The sequence below is a fragment of the Narcine bancroftii genome, chromosome 1 (genome assembly GCF_036971445.1).
Source record: "Narcine bancroftii isolate sNarBan1 chromosome 1, sNarBan1.hap1, whole genome shotgun sequence".
NCBI lineage: Eukaryota > Metazoa > Chordata > Chondrichthyes > Torpediniformes > Narcinidae > Narcine > Narcine bancroftii.
Genome location: NC_091469.1, coordinates 286,259,418 through 286,284,987, shown reverse-complemented (window position 1 = coordinate 286,284,987; position 25,570 = coordinate 286,259,418). Strand labels below are relative to the sequence as shown.

Sequence of the window (25,570 nt, the reverse complement as noted above, 5' to 3'; positions counted from 1 at the left end):
TGGAAAGGGAAATAGCAAATATAGAAAAAGAATTAGCAATGAAGGAAGACACAACTAAAAGAAGAGAATTAGCAGATAAAAAAATAAAATATGAAACACAACAAACATATAAGGTGGAGAAGAATATAATGAAGACAAAACAGAAATATTATGAACTAGGAGAAAAAACGCACAAATTCTAGCATGGCAGTTTAAGACAGAACAAACTAAGAGAATGGTATTGGCATCAAGGAAAAAAGACAAACAAATCACATGTAATCCAACGGAGATTAATGAAAGCTTCAGAGAATTCTACAAACAATTATACCAAACTGAAAACGAAGGGAAAGAAGACAAAATAGATGAATTGTTAACTAAAATTGAACTACCGAAATTACAAACAGAGGAACAAAATAAATTAACAGAACCATTTGAAATAGTAGAAATACAAGAGATAATAAAAAAACTACCAAATAATAAAACACCAGGAGAGGATGGATTCCCAATAGAATTCTATAAAACATTTAAAGATTTATTAATTCCTCCCCTCCTGAAAGTAATCAACCAGATTGATAAAACACAAAGCTTACCAGATTCATGAAAAACAGCAATAATTACAGTAATACCAAAGACAGGGAAAGATCCACTCGCACCAGCGTTATATAGACCAATATCTTTACTTAACACAGATTATAAGATAATAGCGAAACGATTAGCAAACAGATTAGCCGACTATGTACCAAAAATAGTAAATCTAGACCAAACTGGATTTATTAAAAAAAGACGAACAACAGACAATATTTGTAAATTTATTAACTTAATTCATGCAGTAGAAGGAAATAAAGCTCCAACAGTAGCGGTTGCTTTAGCCGCAGAGAAGGCCTTTGACAGAGTAGAATGGAATTATTTATTCAAAGTACTACAAAAATTCAGCCTACCAGAGAAATATATTAATTGGATTAAAGCATTATATAAGGGGCCATTGGCGAAAGTGACAGTAAATGGATATATATTAAAACAATTTAACTTAAGCAGATCAACAAGGCAGGGATGTCCACTATCTCCCGCACTGTTCGCATTAGCTATAGAACCACTAGCAGAACTGATAAGAACAGAAAATAAAATAAAAGGGATAAAAATAAAAGAGAAGAAATATAAAATCAGTCTATTTGCAGATGACGTTATAATATACTTAACAGAACCAGAATTACATAGGAAATTGAAGGAATGTGGAGAAGTATCGGGGTACAGGATCAACGCAAATAAAAGTGAAGCAATGCCAATGAATAATGCGGATTTCACAAAGTTTAAGAAAGAATCGCCATTTAGATGGCAAACACAAGCAATACAATACCTAGGTATACAACTAAATAAAAACCTTGGCCATCTATATAAACTCAATTACCATCCATTAATGAAAAAATTACTAGATGACTTGGAGCATTGGAAAGACCTACCACTAACACTGATAGGAAGGTTAAACTGTATTAAAATGAATATTTTCCCAAGGATACAATACCTATTTCAGTCATTACCAATACACCTAACAGAGAAATTCTTCAAGGAGTTAAAGAAAATAATAAGGAAATTCTTATGGAAAGGGGGGAAACCGAAGATAGCACTAGATAAATTAACAGAAAGGTACAAACAAGGAGGCTTACAACTACCAAACTTTAAGAATTATTATAGAGCCGCACAATTAAGATACCTATCAGATTTTTATCAAACATGGGAAAGACCAGATTAGAACTAGATAAAATAGGGGAGAAGATACCTGAACATATACTATATAAATGCGATGAAAAATTGGTACACCGTAGGAATTCACCAGTATTGCATCATCTGCTCAACATTTGGAAGAAGATTCATGTAGAAAGGAATAAAACAAATTACCAACTACCAAAACTAATATTGATGCAAAATCAACTAATCCCTTTCACAATAGATAACCTTTCCTTTTGAGAATGGGAGAGAAAAGGGATCAAAAGAATAGAAAATTGTTTTTCGGGAAATAAATTATTATCCTTTGAGCAAATGAAGGATAAATATAATATAACTCATGATACAACGTTTGCATACTACCAACTGAAAACCTACTTGAAGGACAAATTGGGAAACAGTCTGAGGTTACCAGAAGGAAGCAATTTTGAATATGTGATTACAGACACAATGATAATTAAAAAGTTTGTAACAAACATATACATCAAATCTTATAGATTGAACTTTAAATAAATGGGGAAGGGAGTGAGGGAGGGAGGGAAGGGAGGGGGGAAAAGGGGGAGAAAACTACACTATATATTTAAGAAGAAAAATGTCTGTATGTATCTTGGTCAATATGGTTTATAGTGTGAAAAATAAAAAAAATTTAAAAAAACTTGCAGGAGAAGTTTTGTATATCCTTCTAACCAATCTTCTGCTAGGATAGGGAACTGAAATGCAGTAAATTTTTTGCTGTAGTAGCCAGAGCCAAGTGGTGGCTGATCTGGAGACAAACATTAGGCAATGTAAATTTGTACTTAAAGTTACTGCCAGTAATACATGACTATGAAACTACAAGATTGGTGAAAAATCCCATTTTTAATGTAGTTCCAGATTCATTACAAAGTTGTTCCTTTGACACTGTTTCTGAAGTGGATGAGCAGGATATTCTGGAATACTTGTCTTATTAGTAATGCCACATTTTAGAAACCAAAACAATAACCATATAACCATATAACCATTTACGGAGTGGAAACAGGCCATGTCGGCCTTTCGAGTCCTCACCGGTTCACTAGAACAACTCCACTAGCTCAAACCTCCCGCTCACCACCAATAACTCTCCAACCCCCTCACCTCCATGTACACATCCAACCTTCTCTAAAATGACAGAAGGATCCTTGCCGCAACCTTGATGCATTATAATGATATTTTTTGCTGAGATAAATAAGTGGGCTCATACTGTAAAATAGGGAAGATAACCACAATTAAGAATTTCACAAATCCTTATCATAAAGGATGAAAATATTATGGAAAATATACACAGAATTCCCAGTTTTCAATAACTGGACCAACCATCCACTGACAAGAGGTTGAAAAGAGTTACAAAAAAAACATCAAAACATCTCAAATATAACTCTCATATTACTTTTTATGAACAAGGTGGAGATTTTTTTTAAGAGTAAAATTAAGGGTAGTGCAACAATGGAAGAATCCACAGGTCAAGAAGGTAATATCTTTCTTCATGAAGCAGCCTTACTTGCCATTGAACAATATCATCCAAAAACTCAATCAATTTACACATTTACTTTGATGACACTCTCCCCTACATTGCATATTGAATTTATCATACTTATTTTATGATACTTACTGCTAAATGAGGAGAAATTACTTCAAAGAAAGTTTGGAAGAAGCCAGTCTTTAATGTTCCATGACACAATCCAAAACTGAGGCAGAGCATTATAATCATATTGTTAAGTTCAATTCCAAGTTCAATTTCTTACCACACATCTGTTCCACCAATTTATCCTCTATAACCTGTGTAAATACAAACCTTTGCTCCCCACCCCCATATTCTAGCTCACACTATTCACTCACTCAGCAATACAGCGATAGAGCATTTTGCTCTGTGGCCACATAGCTCCATCCTGACCATTCATGTCATTTTGTGCAGAGTTTGCACGATTCTCTTTATAACCAAACATGCTTGCTCCGAGTTCTCCTCCAAATACATGCTACCTTACGTTATCCCTTGGTGTCAGCAAAAAGAATCAAAGAGAAGTTGGTTGGCACATTTGAAACAGACAAATTGCGTGAGTAGTAGGAAATGGGGTGATGTGGAATGCACCCAAGGAACTGCTCCCCATGGTGCCAGCACAGACTTGATGAACAGAAAGGACTTCTTTTGTATTGACATTAGTATATTAATGCATAGACTGCCATTAGTTCTATTTTAAACTTTCAGCTACTTTTCTGTAATCTCCAAGCTTACAACCCTTTATGAATGGAGCTGCTTCAGGGATCAAAAATGATGGCATTAATCTTAATGTAACAGAAAGTAGAATGGTGTGATTCATCCTATGTATGTAAAATGTGGGTCTCTTCTTATGACTAGCAGTCTGGTAATGTGGTAGTCAGTTGTACATATGAGTGAGTGAATAGACTGAGAAAGTGAAGGGAATATGTTGCCACAATGTACTGTTTAGTTTGTATAGGTAAGTACAAAGCAATATAGAGGCTCAAAGCAGCCTAAAGTACCAGCATATCCAAGTGAAAGGAATTACTGAGGATGGATGGATAACTTGATGATGGATCTACAGCTGAAGATGGTGTCAAGATTGGTTTATTTTTTAAATAGGCAATGTTTGCGGGCAGTTTTAAACTATATAAGAAGCCATTATTTATATTCCAGCTTGAGTATCAAATACAAGGATTGGCAAGAAGCATTGAAGAGTTGGTTACATGTCTTGTACAGAAGATGAGCTTGAAGAACACAGGAAAGATTATCAGAAACTGTAAGATTATTGTGTGGTGGATTTAGGAATGCAATGTCAGTGCATGGACTGTCCCCATTTAAGGCAAAGTCAGCCTTGAAGTCCACTCCATTATGGTTAGAATTAAGGGTGAAAAGTTGAAGGAGAGGGATTTAGAAGCACAATTACTTGGAATGAGGAGTGTGTACTGGGGATGGTTTATCATTCAGAATAATCTTGGAAATCTGCATAATTATACAGTTTTGGCGAAGGGCCAAAAAGAAAACTAAAGCTCAACTTAAACTACATGGACCTATAGACAGGAAAACCAGGTGGACACATGACAGATTGCTTCCCTCAGCCAGGTAGGCAAAAATAGGAGCTGTACGTCGGGTACAGAAGAGTGGGTATTGCGAGAGAAAAGAGGTATTGGGTGTTAAGCAATAAAGTATTTTTTAAAGAAAGAAGACTTCCAAAGTCAACCTCCAGTAAAAGTAAATGACTTCTCATCAACATTTCTGTGAAAGGATGTCAGAAGAGTTTTCTGATCCTGCATAGAATCATTGGGGGTGGGGGGTGGGGGTTTGTGGGCGAGGGTGTGTGTGGAAGACACTAAAACATTTGAAGCTGACCATTCTGCAATTGTAATAAAAGCAGTTCAAAAATTAAATATTTATAAATTTTGCATTATTTTAATTCCTATTACCTCCTTTTTCCATTGACCTGTAGACTTTTCATTTTCTCTCTCAAGGATCTGACATTTATCTTCATTTTCTTTTGCCTTCTCCCGGAGTAGCTCATTATCCCTTTCCAGGCCCTGCCATAAAATTAATTGCCCCAGAAAATTAATACACCATTCTTAGTCTTATGTGATCTCTCTCTCACCACTACATAGTTCTTGTACATTGCTTCTAATAGATTTGTGCTTCAATAAAGATTAGAGTTGATCTGCCACGTTGCCAATTAATTTCATAAATTAGCAGACTACCAAATTTAAGAAATATACATCTGACTTGGCTCATGGAAATCTGGAGGAGTACATGGAGTGAAAAATGATGGCCTTTTCATAAAACCAATGTCAGTAATAGGTATAATAAACATATCTGCTGTAACTCGCTGTTTCAGTGAGCAACTTCTAATGTGCTTGGCTAAGCAACATAAAATGCTGAGCTATGTTACAAGAGGTAGACTTTGGACTAATCTAATATACAGCAAGCAAAATAAATTAAAAGTTGAATGAAAATTGCATGTCTTTCAAGTGAAAGTGTAATTAATACAATTACTGGAATGTTTACATGCTTCTCCATTGGTCAATTGAAGCATTATTTAACAAGAAAAACTATATAGCGTTGCTACACTCTACTTATCAATACAGCAAAAATATTTTTTAAATGACGAACAATTACAAACTATTTTAATTAGTGATGGCAATTGTTTAAAAGCTCACCTTTTATAATTCATCCACATTTAAACAGGTACATGAGCATTCAGTACCTGTTACGAAGTACCTGTTTGGCTGCAGCAAGAATTTTGGTGCATGTGTACATTATACAAAATATATGATAACAAACTAGTTATCAGAATTGATGGATATGGATCATGTGCAGGCAGATGGGATTAGTTTAATTTGACATCATGACTGGCACAGATGGCCTGTTCTTGTGTTATCCTGTTTGATGTTCATTGCATCTCCTTAAACCAATTAATTCAGCAAATGCTATACTTTTGACATACAAAACCGAATATTTGACCAATTTCAATTTCATATTTTATCTTTTTTTTAAAACAAACTATAAAATTATTAGAGATATCCTGCCTCTGCAATATTCTGTCTTTTATATTTGGGCACATAGCTTTAATAATGTAAACTGCTGTCATACTTGAGTTCTTTAATGTCTGTGGATTAATTCTATAGGGAATGTTTTATTGATATCCACTGCAAGATTTGAGATGATCTCAGCAGAACTCAGTTCTGTGTATAAATCCTCTCACCAACATATCTAATTACTTACATTTCTTCCTCATTCGCACACACATGCAAGAGACTGCACACAATTTTAATTGAGGCTCGTTTAGCGTTTCAAAAGAGATAGCCCTTGGCAAGATTGTTTTATTCTTAATCAACATGTAATGCATCTATCTCAAAACACAATGTTGAAGTTATTTTGTTCTGCTCTCAGACTTTGTTCAAAATTTACTGGACCAGAACTTCCGAACACTAACCCATCCCTGATTTAACTTATCTCGTATCGATCACTGCCTCAACTTGTCCCAATTCCAAATGGCAACACCTTGCTTGGCAACAGGATCTTGTGCCATATATTACTATCATACAAGTAAGCCAAGCTTGGTCAAGAAAGTACTGTGGGGGCAGGAATGCACAAATAAACTGCAGTTCAAGACTTAAACCCATTGTCAGCCTTTTCATGGCTTTCATTTTAATAATATTTAGTTTCCAGGAAATGGAATAACATTAATATTTTTAGTATCAGAGTAAATTACTTTCAAATTCCATGTTCCTTCCAAGATATTGTCACAAAGTGCAATACAAAAACAGAGATTCTTCTGATGTGGCCCTACAGCCCTATTCTCTTACAAATCCAGTATTTATGTGGCTGATCAAGTTGATTTTCAAGTTACTGATGACAACAGCAGGGCAATAGAGGGTGTCTTGGTGAATTCTCAGGTTACCCAGTTATACTCTTTCTTTCATCTAATTAGAGAAAAACAGAAAAGTTGCAGTACTAGTTCATAATGTGAGAATATCAGAGAGCCATTGCACTTGCCCTGCCATTCAACAAGATCATAGCTGATCTTATACCTTTTTCTACTTTCCTACAAACCTACAATCTTTAACATCTAAAAATCTATTGATCTCTACTCTGTGAGGGAGAAAGCAGATTTCTCATGGTAATTTGATACATAACTATTGTTTCTAGTCTATTGTCGCTACTTCTCTAATCCTCTATCCTAAAATTGAGTTCCTCCAATTCTATGCACCCCCCCCCCCCTTGACAATCTCCATATGAAACATTGTTGAATCCCGATGTAGATCATCGGAAATTGAATGTGACTGTCATTCCTGATGAAAATGCATCTTCAACACAAAGACATTGATATAGTGATTTGGTTTTCTACAGGAAGCCTACCTTCGGTTACATATTCACTAGATAAATCTTAAGCAAAATTTGTTTGTCACAAAACTCCACCAATGCGACATCATTTAGGTACAATGATAATTTTCACACCTAAATATTTGCAAAGTAATAGCATCCAAAGGATTTCTCAACCAATGACCTTACTTCATTTCCAAGGGTAATGTACATTCTCAGCACTTCTGCATTTAGTTAATTTCATTCATGAACCATTGGTATTCCATGTTATTTTGTTACAACTACATTTATAAGTCTTCAACATCTCCAGGGCTGAGGCAAATATTTATTTACAATGCATATTTTTTATAAATCAAAACAAAACAAAGGATAATTTAAAGGACCATTGTGGGACCGTTGAATCTCAGTATAATTTTAATGGAGTAACAAAAAGACCCTGATAACATAAACAAAGCATTAACTACACAACAGTATTAAAAGCACTGCTTGTATTAATATGCATTCAAGAGTAAATGTTTGGAATGTTTTTGGGATGATTCACTGAATATGAAGTAATTCTATTAAATAGATATAATTAGAAATTAACCAGAACTGAGCACTCTTTCAAATTTCCAAGAATACTGTGAAATTGATCTGTAAAATGACCACCATTTAAAAATCACAAAGTAATACAATTTATGTTGCCTTTGCCCTGTACCAATTGATCTCCCTCTGTGACTCTGTACTGTGTATGAGCTTCCCACTGCTCTGCTCACAACACAACTTCTATCACTGCATCCTGGTACCTGCCACAATAAACCCAAACCTAAAGCACGGTCACTAAAAATAAAAATGATTATAAATTGCAGAAATCAGGGATGATCATAAGTAAGATTTTCCTTAAATACACAAGCAAAAATATTTTATGGTTAACCTGGAAGCATATGCCCAGAATTTTATTGAAAGCTATCTTCTTAAAGAGTGGAGTTTTGTTGACCCATTATGGAGTAAAAGTACTCTCCTATGGATGGGCATACCCCATTATTGAACTTATGTCTGCTCAGTCTGGCAGCCAACTGTGGGTAGAACTACCATTACAATGCAGCCAGTCAAACTTGGAGTCGATCATATGAGTCACTATTTGTGCAGCCAAGAATAAAGAGGAGGCTCAATGTAGGCTTTAGGAACAGAACCTGGCAGCCAACTGGGCGCAGTATCAATTCTACACTTACCCAGTCTGTACCAGTCATTCTGTGATTTGATTTTTTAAATCTTTCTCTCTCCATTAGGACAGACCCTCCTGGCTACAACTTTGTGTTACACAACTGTTGCTATAACTCTAAGACTGTTCTTATTCAATAGATTTACTTTTCTTTGTCCAAATTTTCACTAGCTATTTCCATTGATACATCAGTCAAATTACATCATTTAGAACCTATCGCCACAATAGTATCAATGACCACTCACAGACACAAAGTAAGGGCAAAAGGCTTTATTGATCTAAAGATTCAAGCATGCCTCAGCATGCTGCTGGCTCAAGTCCAAGGGCAGGTATGGGGGAGGAGATTAGGACTCTTGGCCTTTATTAGGGGTCTTAGCGGGAGAGGCCACCAGTTCTGCAGACGGGCCAGCCTACCCATGCCCCAGTTATGTGGCAGTTAGAAAGGGTCTGGCCTGGTCAACCCCATCAGAATCAAACCAGGTCCTTGGCCTACCTCAGAAGTAGTCAGGGATCCTAATTAAACTTACCTAGGTCGCGTCCATAGACAATTTGAAAATGAAAATGGCTGACCCGCTTATTCCAGTGACATCAGTGCTTATAAGCGCGAGTCGCCAGGCAGCCAGCATTTGAACATCCAGCAGTACTTCCGGTGAGTACATGACACATCATTGTGGGGGGGGTAAGATCCCTCTTAAATTGCCAGGTTGGTGATTTAATGGGTAGATCCCCCTGCAATTTAAAAGGTGCTTCGAGCACCCAGTAATCATACCTGGGTCTCAGGAGGGCGACCCAGATGCTGCAGTTTAAAAGAGGCTATTAACTCTGTTTCTCTTTCTACAGAGGTTGCTGAGTGCTTCCACCATTTGTTTTTAGTCAGATTTCTACAGCACAGAAACAAGTCCTTCGGCCCCACTTGACCATGCTAACCAAGATTTGCCTGCATTCTGCCTATATATCTCTTCGAACCTTTCCTGTTCACGTACCTGTCAAAATTGTCCCTGCTTCTACCACTTTTTCTACAGAATTATTAATATTTTTTTAGTATAATGATCAATATGACTCAAGTCTACAATTTTGCCACAAAGTTGATTTTGTTCCAACCTCCAAGCAAGAAATGACAATTAAAGCAAAAATATTTTTCTTGTTTATTTTCCTTTGTGTGAAGATATTGTTTTATGGTTTTATTATATTGTATATGTTGAATATTTATGGGTTTTGGAGGGGGCTGGTGTCTTGGGTAAACTTATACCTCTCATTTTGTTCGTTTTAGATTGGTCACAGTGTTTGAACTACCGAAAGAAAATAGACGCACACACCGAGAGCAGTTCATCAAGAACTGCTCAGGGCTCACCTCTTTCTTTCGGCGAAACATCTTGAGACCAACCCTGCTTGCTGCGCCAATTGTCTTGGGTAAACTTATACTTCTCATTTTGTTCGTTTTAGATTGGTCACAGTGTTTGAGCTACCGAAAGAAAATAGACACACACACCAAGAGCAGTTCAGATTATACAAATGTTTATTACAAATTCAAAAGCTGAGTCCATCCTGGAATCAAGAACTGCTCAGGGCTCACCTCTTTCTTTCGGCGAAACATCTTGAGACCAACCCTGCTCGCAGCGCCAATTGTCTTGGGTAAACTTAAACCCCTCATTTTGTTCGTTTTAGATTGGTCACAGTGTTTGAACTACCAAAAGAAAGAGGTGAGCCCTGAGCAGTTCTTGATTCCAGGATGGACTTCCAAAGACGATGGGTTTGGCATGTTGGCCAATACCCTGTCTTTGTTGGGACCACCCATGAACTGCTCTCGGTGTGTGTGTCTATTTTCTTTCGGTAGTTCAAACACTGTTACCAATCTAAAACGAACAAAATGAGAGGTATAAGTTTACCCAAGACAGCTGGGTATAGGGGATGGAGGGAAAGGGGGAAAAAAAGGAAGAAAAGACCACTGTGTAAATTTAATGAGAAACGTTTGTACATATTTTGGTTGATATGGTTCATAGTGTGAAAAGTAAAAAATTATTTTAAAAAAGCAAAAATATGCATGAAAGCAAAGCAGTGAAATTGTGTGACCAAATTTCAAACCACAATTTTAACAATAGAAATATTGTTACTACTAAAGCAATTTTTAAAAACATTGAATAAACATTTAAAACACAAAAAAAGGCAATGGCTATTTCATTTGTTATTTAAGTGTAATTTTCAGATTTCTGTTATGTAACTTTCTCCTTTCTACAGGTTCACATGCCTTGTGTTTTGGTCTGTCATTATTTATTTATACAACCTCTTTGAAGTATAAAAAGAGGCCACAGCCCAAATTGCCCAAGCTCCATTTACATAAGAGCAATCAACTTTGTCTCACTCGGCTGCTTGTTGCCCTGTTTATTTTTATCTTGAACTAGAAATACATCCACTATTTGCATTCATATAGTACCTTTAGCATATAAAACATCCCCAATCATTTAAAGGTCTGTTAAGACTTGTGATGGATTGGTTGGATAGATTTGTCAAGGAGGTTGATTTTTACAAATGATTTAATGGAATAAAGGGAAATGGAATCATGGAGGCTCAGAGAAGGAATTCGAGAGTTGAGATTCTCAACAAACAAAAGGCACATTCACTGATGATGGAGCAACTAAAATTGAGGATACTCATGGGGCCACAATTGGAAGAGCATGTGGCATTAGTTTCGAGGGCTATAAAAGGTTACATACACCATATGGTTTGATCATAACAAGTTAAAATCTTATGATCTAGTTTTATTGTGATAGTTAAAACAGAGAAATGATCAGCAAAGCTTGTTCTAATAGAGATTCAATTGCTTTTAAATAATTTTGTAATCATCTTTTCAAGAAAGTACCCCTTAAGTTATTTTAACTCTGCCATTATTGCTCTAATTAACTCTGGTGTTTGAGAAAATAATGTCCACTGATTCAACTCATGACCAGTACAAGATATGAATCTGCAAACAATTGTAACCTATATTCAGGACGCATTCTAAGATATTCAATTAAGTTTCTTTTAATTATATATTTCAAAGTTACACTTCAAAATTGTAGGGTTTATCTGCCAAATATTTTCCATCTCCAAGATCTATAACACCAGAAAGTTCATTCAGGAATAGATCCAATATCTGTTGGCAGTCTTGTTTCAACTGAACTCCCACTGGTACCCCTAACCCTCCAATGCTCCTACCACTATTTCTGATCAAATTCTCATTGATAGCCCTGATCTGACCTGACTCCCAATATCAGATAAGGAATAAACTTACAATAAATGTCATATACCCACAATGCAGATATGTTAGATATGGTTAAATTAGTTTTGCATGACTGACAATTTTTTTTTTAAAGTGCATTGAAGAAATACATTTGGACATCATGTTCAGCTCAGACACATGAGCTGAAGGGCCTGTCTCTGTCCTCTACTGTTCTATAATCTATTGCAGGCTGAAATGAATAATCTCACTGGTACGGGTAATTATGTTCTCTAGCGTGATTATTCCAAGGGAAGAAAATGCTTTTTAGTTGCATCAAAATGTTCTAAAATAGATCAATTTCAGTACTCATATCTATTAACAATTAATCATAAAAGTACTGTTGGAAAATTTCACACGTGGCATGAATAAAAACAATATATTATACACATTCTGACCTGATGCTTCTCTTCAAAATATTTCAGCTCAGTTTCAGCTCTGCCTAGTGCCAGTTCCTGTCGCTGTAACAGCTGCTGAGTTTGTTGAAACAACTTCAAAATTTCCTGATGAAAACAAACGAGTTTAAATCTTAATTTATTTTTAATGTAAAATGTAACTTGAAGAGCAGAAGTAAGAAAACATTTTCCTACAGTATTAGTTTAGACAAATAAGCAGGGATCTTATACACATGCATAAAATTATAAAAGAAGTAGATAAGAGAAGATAGGAAATGCTTTCCACTGGCAAATGAGAAAAGAACTAGGGGACAGAGCTCTATATTTGGGGAGCAGATTTAAAATAGAGATGAGGAACTTCTCCCAGTGAGTAGATAATCTGTGGAATTCTCTGCAAAATGAAGCAGCTGAGGTAGCCTTCTTCAAAGTAATTAAGACTCAGATAGATTGTTAAATAGTTTAGGGTTTAACTAAGGGTTCTGAGGAACAGTAAGGTTTTAATCTGAGTCCATGGCCAGAACATTGAATTATTGAATGGTGGAGCAGGCTCAATAGGCTAGGTGGCCTACTCTTGCTCCAATTTCTTACATTATACACCACAACTTAAGTTCAAAATTGCACTTTTCTGCATATTTTTAAAGTAATTAATGCCTAAGACACAGTTAAACGTAGTTAAAAAAATTCCATGGATTAATCAGATCTTATAAATTGCAAACATTTAAGCAGAAGCTGAATCATTCATTACCTACTGCCTCTTTATTCTAGTCTTTGCCCAGTTTTTCAAATTAGAACCAAGGATGAAACAATTTTAAATACTCCAAAACATATTTAATGTTTTCAAATTCATAATTTAAACCTAAGGAATTCCAAATCAGAAATAAAAGGAAAATAAAACTGAATATATAAATGAATTTCCTTAAAAATATTTCCTTTAAATACTTGAAAAAGCAGATGTGTATATGACTGAAGGCAAAATTAATTGCAAGTGGCAACAAAGCTTTTTTCAATTTTACTACTTGTATTCAGTGCGAATTCAGTGCTCATCTTTACAGAATCTCAAACATTCATTGATTATATTTAGTCCATGCAAAGTAGAAATAAAAATTGAATTCAAGCCAAATCCATAAAAGGGAATATCCAACTTAAAACAGATCAGGAATAGAAGCAGTGATGGCCATGGATTGGTGAGGAAGCTGAACATGGAGTAGGTAGAAAAGAGATACAGCAAATGCCAATTAAAAACCCAGTAATTCAATGCAGTTCCTGACCAGATTTCTGCTGGCAGCTCTCACCCTGATATAACCCGACTCCCACTTGTGGTGACAGCTCTCACAATGAAAACTGTTGAGTTAACTTGCAGCTGATAAAGTAAGCCCATAATTTAATTGCTTTCAGAATAATTTCACTGTTCACTTGAGAGATTTGTATTGACAGAAATATTGCAAAATATTACACAAAGGAATGAAGCTTCTATTATGTGGTCAAGGCAAGGTACTGATATCATACAGAAAGTAATAAAGAGATGAATGAAAAGTTCATCTTTTTTGTGTACAAATTGATGGAAGATACGCGAATTCAGTGCTCATCTTTACAGAATCTCAAACATTCATTGGCAAGAAAAATTAGGTGTTTGATTGTGAGACATTTGAAGATTCACAATTCTGAAGGTGGCATAATAAGTTGACCAACTTGTTGGAAAAATGAAGGAAAGTTTGCAGCTGTATAAATGAAGGAATAGACCATAAAACTAAATCATACTATATAATATTTGTATAAATCACGGGATAGGTCACAATTGAATATTGCATTTATTTCTGGTCATCACAGGCTTCTGGAGAGGCCACAAAGGATTTACTTCAGTAAAATTATGTAAAGACACAGGATCACCTAGGGATAGACTCCTTATACCAAAATTGCCAAGGAGAACATTTAAAGTAATCAAAATTTTGATTAGATTGGGATAAATTGTTTCCACAGTAATTGGGATAATATGAACAAGAGAAGCAAAGGTGAAATGCTGAAAGATTATTTTCTTTCATGCATAAAGATATGTAATACATTGATTAACATTGCCTCAAAGGTGGGGAATCCAGATTCAACATATTGGAAAAGGAAAGAAAAGATCAAGGCCAAGGAGCCAAAACAAGGAATTAGTTGGGATTCTCATTTATCATTTCCCTAGAAGACCAAATTTCTTTCAGTAAAATTGTGAAACATACATGAATTACTGATTAATAATTACTACGTAATGCACTGATTAGTTTATCTATAATAAACAAAAACAACAAATTGAATTAAACATGTGGAAATATTCGTTTAAAAATCTGTTCTTGCCAGGCATACATCATATTGTACCAACAAGATAACTAAATAGAAGAACACAATCTTAAGCCACCCATTAGCTGCTCTGTAACATTCTTTCCATTACCAACGTGGTCAACCATCGTCAATTTTATATTATTTACTGGCAGATAACAATATTGTTTTTACTGTTACACTTTAAGTTGTATCCCCATTCATATGAGAGTCCAATGAAAATAATACTGGTCTGAAGAATTTTAGTGAAAACTCATTTCTTTATAAATTTTATTTATTGCTGTTGGCAGGAAAGCTCTAAAGAGTTGGCATGATACAAAAATTTGAATAAGTATGGACCAGTTATTACTATTGATGATATTGGTAGATAACAAAATTACAAATGTATTTGTCCAAAAGTCTGCCTTCAGTTGCCAACATGAGCATATCCAATGAGTAGGTTGAGAGTGCATATGATAATTTAGGATTAAAAATGAAAATGTTAACATTTCAGTCTACTTTTACAGATTTTTAACTCAAACAAGATCAATTCTGTTACTAAATGGTTTCAACCCAACCTGTTTTTCTTCTTGAACAGCTGACTTTTCTTTAGACAGTTTCTTGTTTAACTCAATTTCCTGCATTAAAATGTGAAAGTTATATATTTTGCACAATCAGCATAAAACCATGAGGGAAAAATTGAACAATTTTAACAAGCAGTGTATTCAAAAGTAGCAAGACATGAACTTTTGAGTATCTCATCTTAGAACCATAGAACACTACAGCTCAGAAATAGGCCCTTTGGCCCTTCTACTCTGTGCTGTACTGTTATTCTGCCTAGACCTACTGACCTGCACCCGGACCACATCCCTGCATACCACTCCCATCATGCACCTGCCCAATATTTTCTTAAATATCAAAATCTGAAAAATGTAATCCATGCACCCATTCACAAAGAAGAAGGAAATATTGAGACCAGGAGGCCTCCCATCTCACTGAGGCAATGGTGGTTTGGGAAGCATGCAAAGGATACAAGGATGTACAAAAAAGTCTTGACCTATTTTCATCATGCATCATTTCTCCATATTCTCAAGATGGCAAAAGCCATTGCAAAGCTTCTGGAGTTCTCCCTGGCCAATCTCAGGGATGGTTGTGACAGTCACCTAAGATAACTCTCTCATTTTCCTGTGTGAGTATCCCAGCATCTAAACCAGAGGCAGTGGTGTGATAAAGAAAAATACCACTGACAGAGATGGAGGGGCTGAAAAAAATGTCATTAATTTACTGCCTCGGTCACTGCTCTGTGCCACCAGTAAATAAAGTATTGTAGCGATTGCTGTGGCAGTGCTACTGAGTAAAGAGACGTCCGCACAGTACGAGGGTGACCCAAAGAATGACTTTATTGGTTTGAATTCACTGCGTCTCCGCGCTGGCCCACCCATTTCTGGTGACAGACCCGTCGGCTTCCAAAGTGATGTCATCGTGTAGTGGTGTCACTCTCTGGCTGGCGGACCGCTAAGGGCTCCTTAGTCCGCACATGGCGATAGGTGTGGGCTCCTTCTCGGCAGTGAAGGGAAGCCTGTGCCATCTTGGACCAGCTATGTGTTGCGATTCTGCCCGTTTACTCCCTCGGTTGTTCAGCCCATTACACCACCCCCTCCAGAATCGTTGCCGTTCTCTGAGCAGTCTGGCTTGTAGTATTTGGGCAGTCTATCTCTGTGTTTGACCCCGGGGGTCCGGGCCTGGAAGGTCGGAGTCCAGGTAATTTGTCCTGTCGGCCACCAATGTCCAATGTGAACACCATGCCGTCTCTCTGCAGTACCTTGAAGGGGCCTTTCTTGCTGTCCTCTGCATACGAAAACGTAGTGGGTGGACTGCAGATCCACTGGAATGTGGCTGGGTGGTGAGCCATGTTTGGACAGTGGCAGGTTGTCCACCCACTTTCTCTCTCAGCCTGTGCAGGAACGTCTAATGCACTGGTCTGTGGGCTGGGGGGGTGGGGCGGGTTGAGATGTAGTTTCCCCTGGGATGGAGAGCAGTGCGCTGTATACCATCTCTGCGGATGATGCTGGCAGGTTCTCCTTTGGTGCCATGCAGATCCTGAGCAGTACCCACAAGAGTTCGTCCATCGGTTTGTCCGAGTCAGTCAGGCTTTCAACATCGGCGGTGGAACTGTTCGACCAGTCCATTTGCTTGGGGATGGTAGGCTGTCATATGTTGGACCTGGCTGCTGCAAAATTTCGCCAGGTTGGACCAGAGGGAGGAGGTGAACTGAACTCCTCGGTCTCGATGTGGGTTGGGGTTCTGAAACGCCTGACCCAGGTGGCGAGGAAGGCCCAAGTACACGTCTCTGTGTCGCACGCAGCCATGGGTATTGCTTCTGGACAGCAGGTGAATCTGTTAATAGTCGTGAACAGGTACCTCATACCTTGCGTCACAGGGAGGGGGCTGACGATGTTGACGTGGACATGTTCGAACCTGAATTGTGTTGGCTCTAAAGCCTGTCAGGGGCTTTGGTGTGCCGATGCACCTTGGCGTGCTGGCACTGTGAGCAGGTTCGAGCCCACAGCGTAATGTCTCGGCGGAGTCCTTGCCACATGAACTTCTCCGAGAGCAGACGGACCATGGATCTTATGGAGGGGTGAGATAAGCCATGGATCTGGTCGAAAACCCGCCATTGCCAGGTTGCGGTTGGATCGGCCTTGGGAACCCGGTAGAGATGTTGTACAGCAGAGTCGATTCTCTTGGTGCGGGGCAGAATTTCTGACCTTCAGGCTGGTGATAGCTGTGTGGTATGCGTGGATGTCTGCGTACTCCCTTTCTTCCTTGGCGAGCTGGGCAAAGTCAAACCCTTCACAGGTTGTGGTGACAGCGGGCCAGGACAGCATGTTGGCTACTACATTGGCCTTGCCGGCAACATGGTGGATATCCATGGTGAATTCTGATATGTAGGAGAGGTGCCATTGTTGTCTTGCCTACCACCCCTCCATAAGATCCATGGTCCGTCTGCTCTCGGAGAAGTTCATGTGGCAAGAACTCCGCCGAGACATTACCCTGTGGGCTCGAACCTGCTCACAGTGCCAGCATGCCAAGGTGTATCGGCACACCAAAGCCCCCGACAGACTTTAGAGCCAACACAATTCAGGTTCGAACATGTCCACGTCAACATGCTCAGTACTAGTCAACAGTTTGTGGTCTATATAGGTGGTGAACACTATCCCCTCTAGCATGAAGTGGAAGTGTCATATTGCCAAGTACAAGGCCAGCAGTTCGCGGTCAAAGGTGCTATATTTGAGCTCTGGTGTTCAGAGGCGCTTACTGAAGAAGTCGAGGGGTCGCCAGTGCTTGTCAACCCATTGTTCAAGCACCTCGCCCACTGCTCTGTATGAAGTGTCCAATGTGAGGACCAGGGGGAGGTGGGATATGGGTGTGCCAGTACTGTGGCTTGGTAGTGTGGAAAACTTCCATGGCTTCCAGCGTCCATTGAAGCATTTTGTCGCCAAGTTTGATGAGGCCGAACAGGGGCTGCATGAGGGTGGCCGCTCCTGGGAAGAAGCAATGGTAGAAGTTGACCATTCCCAGGAACTCCTATAGACCTTTGGTTGTTCTTGGCTCAGGGAAGTTCTGAATGGCCTCCACCTTGTCGGGCAGTGGCATGGTGCCCTCTGGGATGATCCGGTTCCCCAGGAAGTCTATTGTTTGCAGGTCAAACTGGCACTTGGCCGGGTTCACCATGAGCCCGAACTGCTGCAGTCTATTGAACCAGCGGATGAGGTGTGTTCTGTGGGTGTTGGCGTTGGGGCTGGTGATGAGAATGTCGTCTAGATAAACGAAGATGAAGTCGAGGTCCCTGCTGACCATGTCCATTAGTCGCTGGAATGTCTGGCCTATGATTTTGAGTCCGAAAGGCATTCTTCGGAATTCAAAGAATGTGATGATGGCCATCTTCTGGACATCGCTGGGGTGTACCAGGATTTGGTGAGATCCACTTTGGAGAATACTCTGCAGCCCTGTAGACTCATGGCGAAATCTTGGACGTGTGGGATGGGGTACCTGTCCAGGACCGTCGCCTCATTTAGGCATTGGTAGTCGCCACACGGACGCAAACTGCCAGAGCTCTTCTGCACCATGTGGAGTGAGGAGGCCCACGACCTGTTGGAACGGTGGACAATCCCCAATTCCTCCATAGCAGCGAACTCGGCCTTAGCTTGTTGGAGCTTGTCTGGCGGGAGGCGCCAGGCTCATGCATGCACCGGAGAGCCAGCAGTCTATGTGGTGCTCCATGCCATGTGGCAGGTTGGAGTCACGGAAGTTCAGCGCCAATAAAGCCGGGTATTTGGCCAATAAGGAGGCATACTTGTCGGTTCAGGGCGTGGATTCCCAATGGCAGGAAACCTCCGCAGGGTGAGGTGGAAAGACTGGAAAGTTGTGGCATTTACTAACCAGCATCTTGTCATGTTTGTGAGCCCTTGGAAATCTGCTACGAGTTGTGCCTGTCCCACAGCTGCAATGGTGCATTCCCACTGGTAAACAGCGTCTGCAATATGGATGGTGACCAGGCGGAGTTCCATAGCTGGGAATGGAGGACCCATTAGCCACTTTCAGGGGAAGGCCTTAGGTGTTGTGTCCCTGAGTTGAGTAGGCCTTTCTGTGTGCCGATCGCCGAGGCCACTATTGACAGCCTGCTTGCCCATTTCCCATCGCCATGTTAGTTTTGGGGGGGGGTGCACCGCAGGGCATTCCTGCCCCATCGGCAGTGGTAGAAACAGTACTTGTTGTTCTTCTCCACACGCCTTTCACGTTGCTGCTGTGCTGCAGCTACTGCTGGTGTTTCTGGTGGGGCCAATTGCGTAGACTAGTTGCATGTGGAGGGAGCTCTGCTGTGGTGTGCAGAACAGCCTGTCTGCCTCCTTGGCTATGAGGTGTGGGGCACTGAAATTCATGTCCGAAACTGCCAAGGATACGTGTACTGGTAGTTTTGAGAGGAATAGAGCTTTGAACAGGGAACAGTCTGTACGCCCTTCTGCCAGACCCACCATCTCATGCATTAGCTTGGAGGGGTTTCTGTCGCCCAGGCCCTACATGTTGAGGATTTTGATGGTGCATTCATGTAAGCTGAGCTCTAGGGTGTTGAGGAGGAAACATCAGAACTGCTTGTACTTGCACTCCATCGGTGGGTTTTCGATGAAGGAGCTTACTTTGCCACCTGTGGCAGCATCTTGGGTGCTGATGGTGTCCTCTGAAACAATTCCCTTGATGTGGGACTGTAACTCAGCCAGCTGCAGCCAGTTCCTGGGCTGGCTTGTCGAAAATGGCGGGAGATGTATGCCCATTACATTGGTCACAAACATTGCGACTGTGGATTCAGCTAGTTGCTGCATTCTCGTGCGATCGATGCTGGTTCCAAAACATTGGAGCCATCTGGGTCACCACTATAGCGACTGCTATGGCAGCACTACCAAGTAGAGTTGTCCACACAGCGTGAGGGTGAACCAAAGAAGAACTTTATTGGTTTGCATTCGCCATGGCTCTGTGCTGGCCTGCCCACTTCCGGCGACATACCCAGTAGCTTCCGGAAGTGATGTCATCGCCCACATGTGGCACGAGGCATGGGTTCCTTCTCGGCAGTGTTGCGGTGATTCGGCCTGTTTACTCATGCAGTTGCTCTGCCTGCTACAGTATTCTTTATTCAGAATAGAGTAATGCTGGCATTGTATTATGAGTGATTTGCAAATCAACTGCTTCTCAACAAATTCTTATTTCCAGCAAACTAAAATGCTACCACCTGCCTGGCAGAATTGCAATGATCTAAATTTTATTTCTGGAAGCAGCTTCAAAATATACAAACAATACACTGAGGAAATACACTGTAAAATCGTTTGTGTTTATATCTACTTAATGCCATCTACAGAGTACATAGTGATTAAAATTTCAATTTGTTATGAAACCATCTGTAGTTTCTGCTTCAGTTCTTGCAGCTGTTGTTGCTGTGTTGTAAGATGGATGTTGTCTTCTCCCAGATTGTACTGAGAAGTGACCTTGGATCTTATCAAGTCTGCCGTTACTTTCTCCAGTTCCTGAATACAGACAAAAGTGTACAATAGGTCATTTAAATATCATTAACTTTTAAACTGCCATTTCTTTTTGAAAGAAATGAAGCTGTACACAATTCTGCTTTACCAAACTAAAAGCAGGCCGGTGGTAAGTCAACAGTACACAAGCCTAACCCTTCGACTTCAACAATTTGCCTTTCAATTGCACAAGTATAGTTCAAATTTCAATCATTAATTTACTCTGCTGTTTGAACTGATGGGTGCAAAAAAATAAATGCTCTGTGCTTTGATCTCAATTAATGACAACTTATGGAACTTCAAGTCATAAATATGTTGCCCTTTTCTCCCTTTTCTCCCCCACCCGCTCTCTTTCTGTTGCAGGGTAGTCTGCTTTATATCCTTCTCTCCTTGAGCACATTGACATTTACTCAGACAAACAGCAGAGGTTATGAATGTAACTCTCTGATAGTATCAAGGATTCTTGATGATGCCATCATATTGAGCTAAGCATTCGGAGCAGTAATAGTTTTATCAGAAAAATGTTTGGTCTGTTTAACTTTTCTCCAAGAAACTGGAATTCCATCTTATCGCATCACAAGTGTTCAACTGCTCTGGACTAAATCAAATAATGGTGCAAATAAGTTTAATTTTATGAAGTAATTGTAACTGTACTAAAACATGAAATGTTATTTTTTAAATGTCTGTATTCACAAACAATAAGAACAAAAATTCAGCAATTGGTAGTCAATCTGGTGAAGCATAAAGTGTAAATAACAGGAGCAGGTCATTGAGTCTCTCAAAAATGTTCAGCCACTTAGATTATTCAAGGATGATCTACAGGCCATATCCATTTACCTATCTTGGCTTCATATCCCTTAAAACACAGCCAATAATGAAGCCTTTAATCTTCAAAATTGGGAACAATATTTGATCATTCTTTCACATTTTAAGGAATGGTAATACAGCCCATTTATTTTGAGTAAATGTCAGCCAAATCTTTCCCAAGTGTTACCTAAAACAGATTCATGAAGGAAAGTTTATTATTTTCACAACCAAATGATAACTCTCATGGAACCTGCAGAGATTCCTGTGAAAGTTGATTATGAATTATCAGAACATTAATATTGCAGCTATTTTAAAATTAAGCCGGCTTATGTTTGAAATTTCAACCAAAAAAATTACAAGTAATTGTGATTGTAAAGAGCAAACCCAAGTACACATAATATACATGTCAGAAGATGATGGCATGCACTTAATCTTCATGGGGGAGAATTTTAGATGAAAACACTTATTTGTAACACAAATATCTGAAAATACTGAATGCTTACTTAAATCATAGTACTATTTACCATGTGTGTGTGCATGATCGTGCGCGTGTTTGCGTGTGCATGCACACACAGGGATCTCGGGAGACCTGGAGGAAGTTACAATGGTAAGGAAGATCAAGGCCATGGAAATACTTTAAACACAAACATATAGCTGGATATGGGATGCAGCTACATTGGAGGAGGTGACGGTATGATCCTTAACCACTCGCTGTCCCTGAAGAGACTTTGTTTCTTACATTTCTTTCCTCCCTTTTTCTTTGAAAATGGCAGCGGAATGTGGTGACTGTTTGCTAGGCTTTGAATGGCATACAAATGAAAGCTCTTCACTGCATATGACAAAATAAATGAATCCACATATTCCTATTTGGATAATATCACCATCTGTGGCCATACCCAACAGGAATATGACGAGAACTTGCAAAAGTTTCTGTCTTCTGCAAAGACCCTGAACTTAACATAAAATCAGAAAAAGTATGTGTTCAGTACTATGCAGTGGCAATACTGGAGTATGTGGTAGAGTATGGTGTCATTGCCCCCAACCCTGAGCGCATGCTGGAACTCCCACTACCCAGAACCCCAAGGCTGGGGTTCCTCTTTTACTATGCCCAGTGGATCCCCAACTATGCGGACAAAGCCCACACTCTGGTAAAAACAACCACCTTTCCTCCGTTGGCAGAGGCCCATGAGGCATTTGAGGGCATTAAGAGGGAGATTGCCAAGGGGGCTATGCAGGCCATAGATGAATCCATCCCTTTCCAATTAGCCCTGGCTTCCAAGCAGGAAGGCCCATAACTTTCTTTTCCTGAACCCTTCAGGGTCCCAATCTTTGGCATTCAGCCACTGAGAAGGAGGCACAAGTTAAAGTGGAGACAGTGCACCACTGGAGGTACTATTTGGCTGGTAGACCCTTCACACTGCTGACAGACCAGAGAGCCGTCGCTTTTATGTTCAACAATAAACAGCAGAGAAACATGACAAGATCCTGAGGTGTAGAGTTGAGCTGTCCACCTTCAATTATGAAATCTTCTATCGGCCAGAGAAGTTCAATGAGCCATCTGATACTCCATCCAGGGGAACCTGCACCAAAGCACAAGTAGATCGCCTTCAAGCACTCCATGATAGCCTCTGCCACTCCAGGGTCACCAGGCTCTATCATTTCATGAGGGCCCACAACCTCCCCGTAACTGCTTGGTCTGCAAGCCTCACTTCTACCTGCCAGAGTGAGCTCAGCTGATCAAGGCCACTTGGCCCTTTGAACAGTTCAGTATGGACTTCAAGGCCCCCCTCCCATCCACAAACAGGAACATGTGCTTCCTTAATATTGTGGAAAAGTACTCCCGCTTCCCATTTGCAATCCCCTGTTCAGATATGACCATGGTCATAAAATCCTTTGCAATCTCTCCCCTCGATCCTCATTCATGAGTGAGGTGTTGTGACAATACTTCCTGTCCAAGGGTATAGCCACAAGCAGAACCACCAGTTACAATCCCCGTGGGAATGGGCATATGGAAAGGGAGAATGGCACTATCTGGAGGGCAATCCTCTTGGCCCTCAAGTCAAAAGGAATATCCATCTCCCAGAGACAAGAGGTCCTCCCGGAAGCACTATATGCCACCAGGTCCCTATTCTGTATGGCCATGAATGCCACCCCACATGAGAAACTGTTCTCCTTCCCTAGAAGGTCAGTGTCAGGAATCACACTGCCGGTCTAGCTGATGACCCCTGGGCCGGTGCTTCTCCACAGACACATTAGCACCCACAAGGCAGACCCTCTGGTCAAGGAGGTGCACCTCTTGCATGCCAATCTCAAGTACACCACGTACAGAACCCGGATAGACGGCGAGACACAATGTCCATCAGGGGCCTGGATCAAACAGGGGCTCCGGCATTGGAGGTGCCCCAGAAGCCCTCATCAGTGACCAGCTGATCCCAGGTATCATCCAGGTAAATGATATCTTACAGCTAGCACCATCACCACCACAATCCCTCAGGTCCCTGCAGCAGAACAACCAACATTTCCACTCCCCTTGGAACCAGTTCACACTGCCATGGTTCTGCCCCCGGACACTCAGCCTGCCAGATGGATCACCACACTGCAGGAGACAATGACGACACCATCAGTGCTGTGGCAATCACAGTGGCAGATAAAGCCACTGGACCAGATGAATCTATGAACTGGTATAGAGTGCATGACCTGAGATAATGGACACTGTCCCACTTCACCCCGCAGGACTTTATCCAAAAGAAAGGGATCAATGTGGTGGAACACAATAATGCAGGTGGGGACCTCACTGGCCTGCTCGGACCAGGTAACTCCTCCCCATAGTTTCCAAATAAAGGATGAGAGCCCTAGTCTCCTCCCTCAATTCCAATCTTGGATTCAGGCCAGAAGCATGCAGTTATGTGTTGGATGTTTCAGGACATTGAAGCCTTTGACCATGTACTTCAAGTTTGCTTATTGAATGTGCTACACTTGAATAGGTGAAACAGATGCATCATTGGGATTTGAGCACCAGCTAAATCAAGGGCAAATGAAACAATCTCACAGAGCTGAAAGTGTATATTGTTGAGATGGAGAGCAAAGGGGATTGAAGGATCAATCCAGGGTCCAATAGGATCACCAACAAATTTTAGACTGTCAGTTACCAGGAAGGAAAGAAATTGGTCATTACATGATGAAGCTTGTAAAAGGGACAAATGGTATTATAGAAAAATTAATTAATGGAATTTGATGGGTCTGGATTTTGGACAATATGACTACAAACAGGCAAATGTGGAACTTGTATATCAGAAAACATATGCATCCCACTAAGCTTGCAAACCTTTTCCAACTTTATCCTCTGCTTAAGTTATAATCCATAACCAGAGAATTGGGTCTTCATCTTACAGCTCTTGATACAATCAAATACATTGCAAACGTGTATTAATTGCAACAAAAGAAATTCCGGGAGATCCTTGGTAAACTTAGCTCAATAATGTATAACTTTTCCCATATGATCACAGATAGGTTTATGTCTTGGTCATGGAGTTATAAAGATTGGAAACAAGCTCTCCCGTCTTACAAGACCACACTGGCTATTTATACTAATCCATTTTATCTCCATATTCCCATTATCCTTTCCAGGTTCTACCATACACTGATACATTAGGACGATTTACAGTATCCAATTAACCTTAAAATCTCATCTTCAAGATGTGGGAAGAAACCAGAGCACCTGGGAGAAATTCATGATCATAGAGAAAAAGATGCAAACTCCACACAGACACCACTGGAGATCAGGATCAAATTCTATCAGCTGGAAATGTGACCGCAGCTCTACTTGCTTCTGTCATTGTGTCACCTTATTTTCAGCAGTGAACTATGGACTTTATTTCAGCAATGTTTTATCAGGAGGGGGAAGCTAGTGGAGTTGTTCAAGTGAACCGGCGTGGACTTGAGGGCCGACATGGCCTGTTTCCACGCCGTAAACAGTTATATGGTTATATGGTCAATACTCAGTTGTGG

General features: G+C 40.0%; 1 protein-coding gene across 13 annotated transcripts in view; it reads right to left on the bottom strand.

Annotated features, from left to right (window-relative positions):
• The window catches only part of ccdc73 (coiled-coil domain containing 73), a 127,972-nt gene that overhangs the window by 17,431 nt on the left and 84,971 nt on the right, over positions 1 to 25,570 (bottom strand). For 11 of the 13 annotated variants that reach the window (XM_069902608.1, XM_069902596.1, XM_069902603.1 and 8 more), the window contains 4 exons: positions 20,633 to 20,761; positions 15,263 to 15,322; positions 12,393 to 12,497; positions 5,134 to 5,244 (listed from right to left, as the gene is read on the bottom strand). In XM_069902608.1, the coding sequence (XP_069758709.1) occupies positions 5,134 to 5,244; positions 12,393 to 12,497; positions 15,263 to 15,322; positions 20,633 to 20,761 (405 nt within the window). The remainder of the gene's footprint in view (positions 1 to 5,133; positions 5,245 to 12,392; positions 12,498 to 15,262; positions 15,323 to 20,632; positions 20,762 to 25,570) is intronic. The other 2 variants (XM_069902629.1, XM_069902670.1) reach the window with 2 other exon arrangements.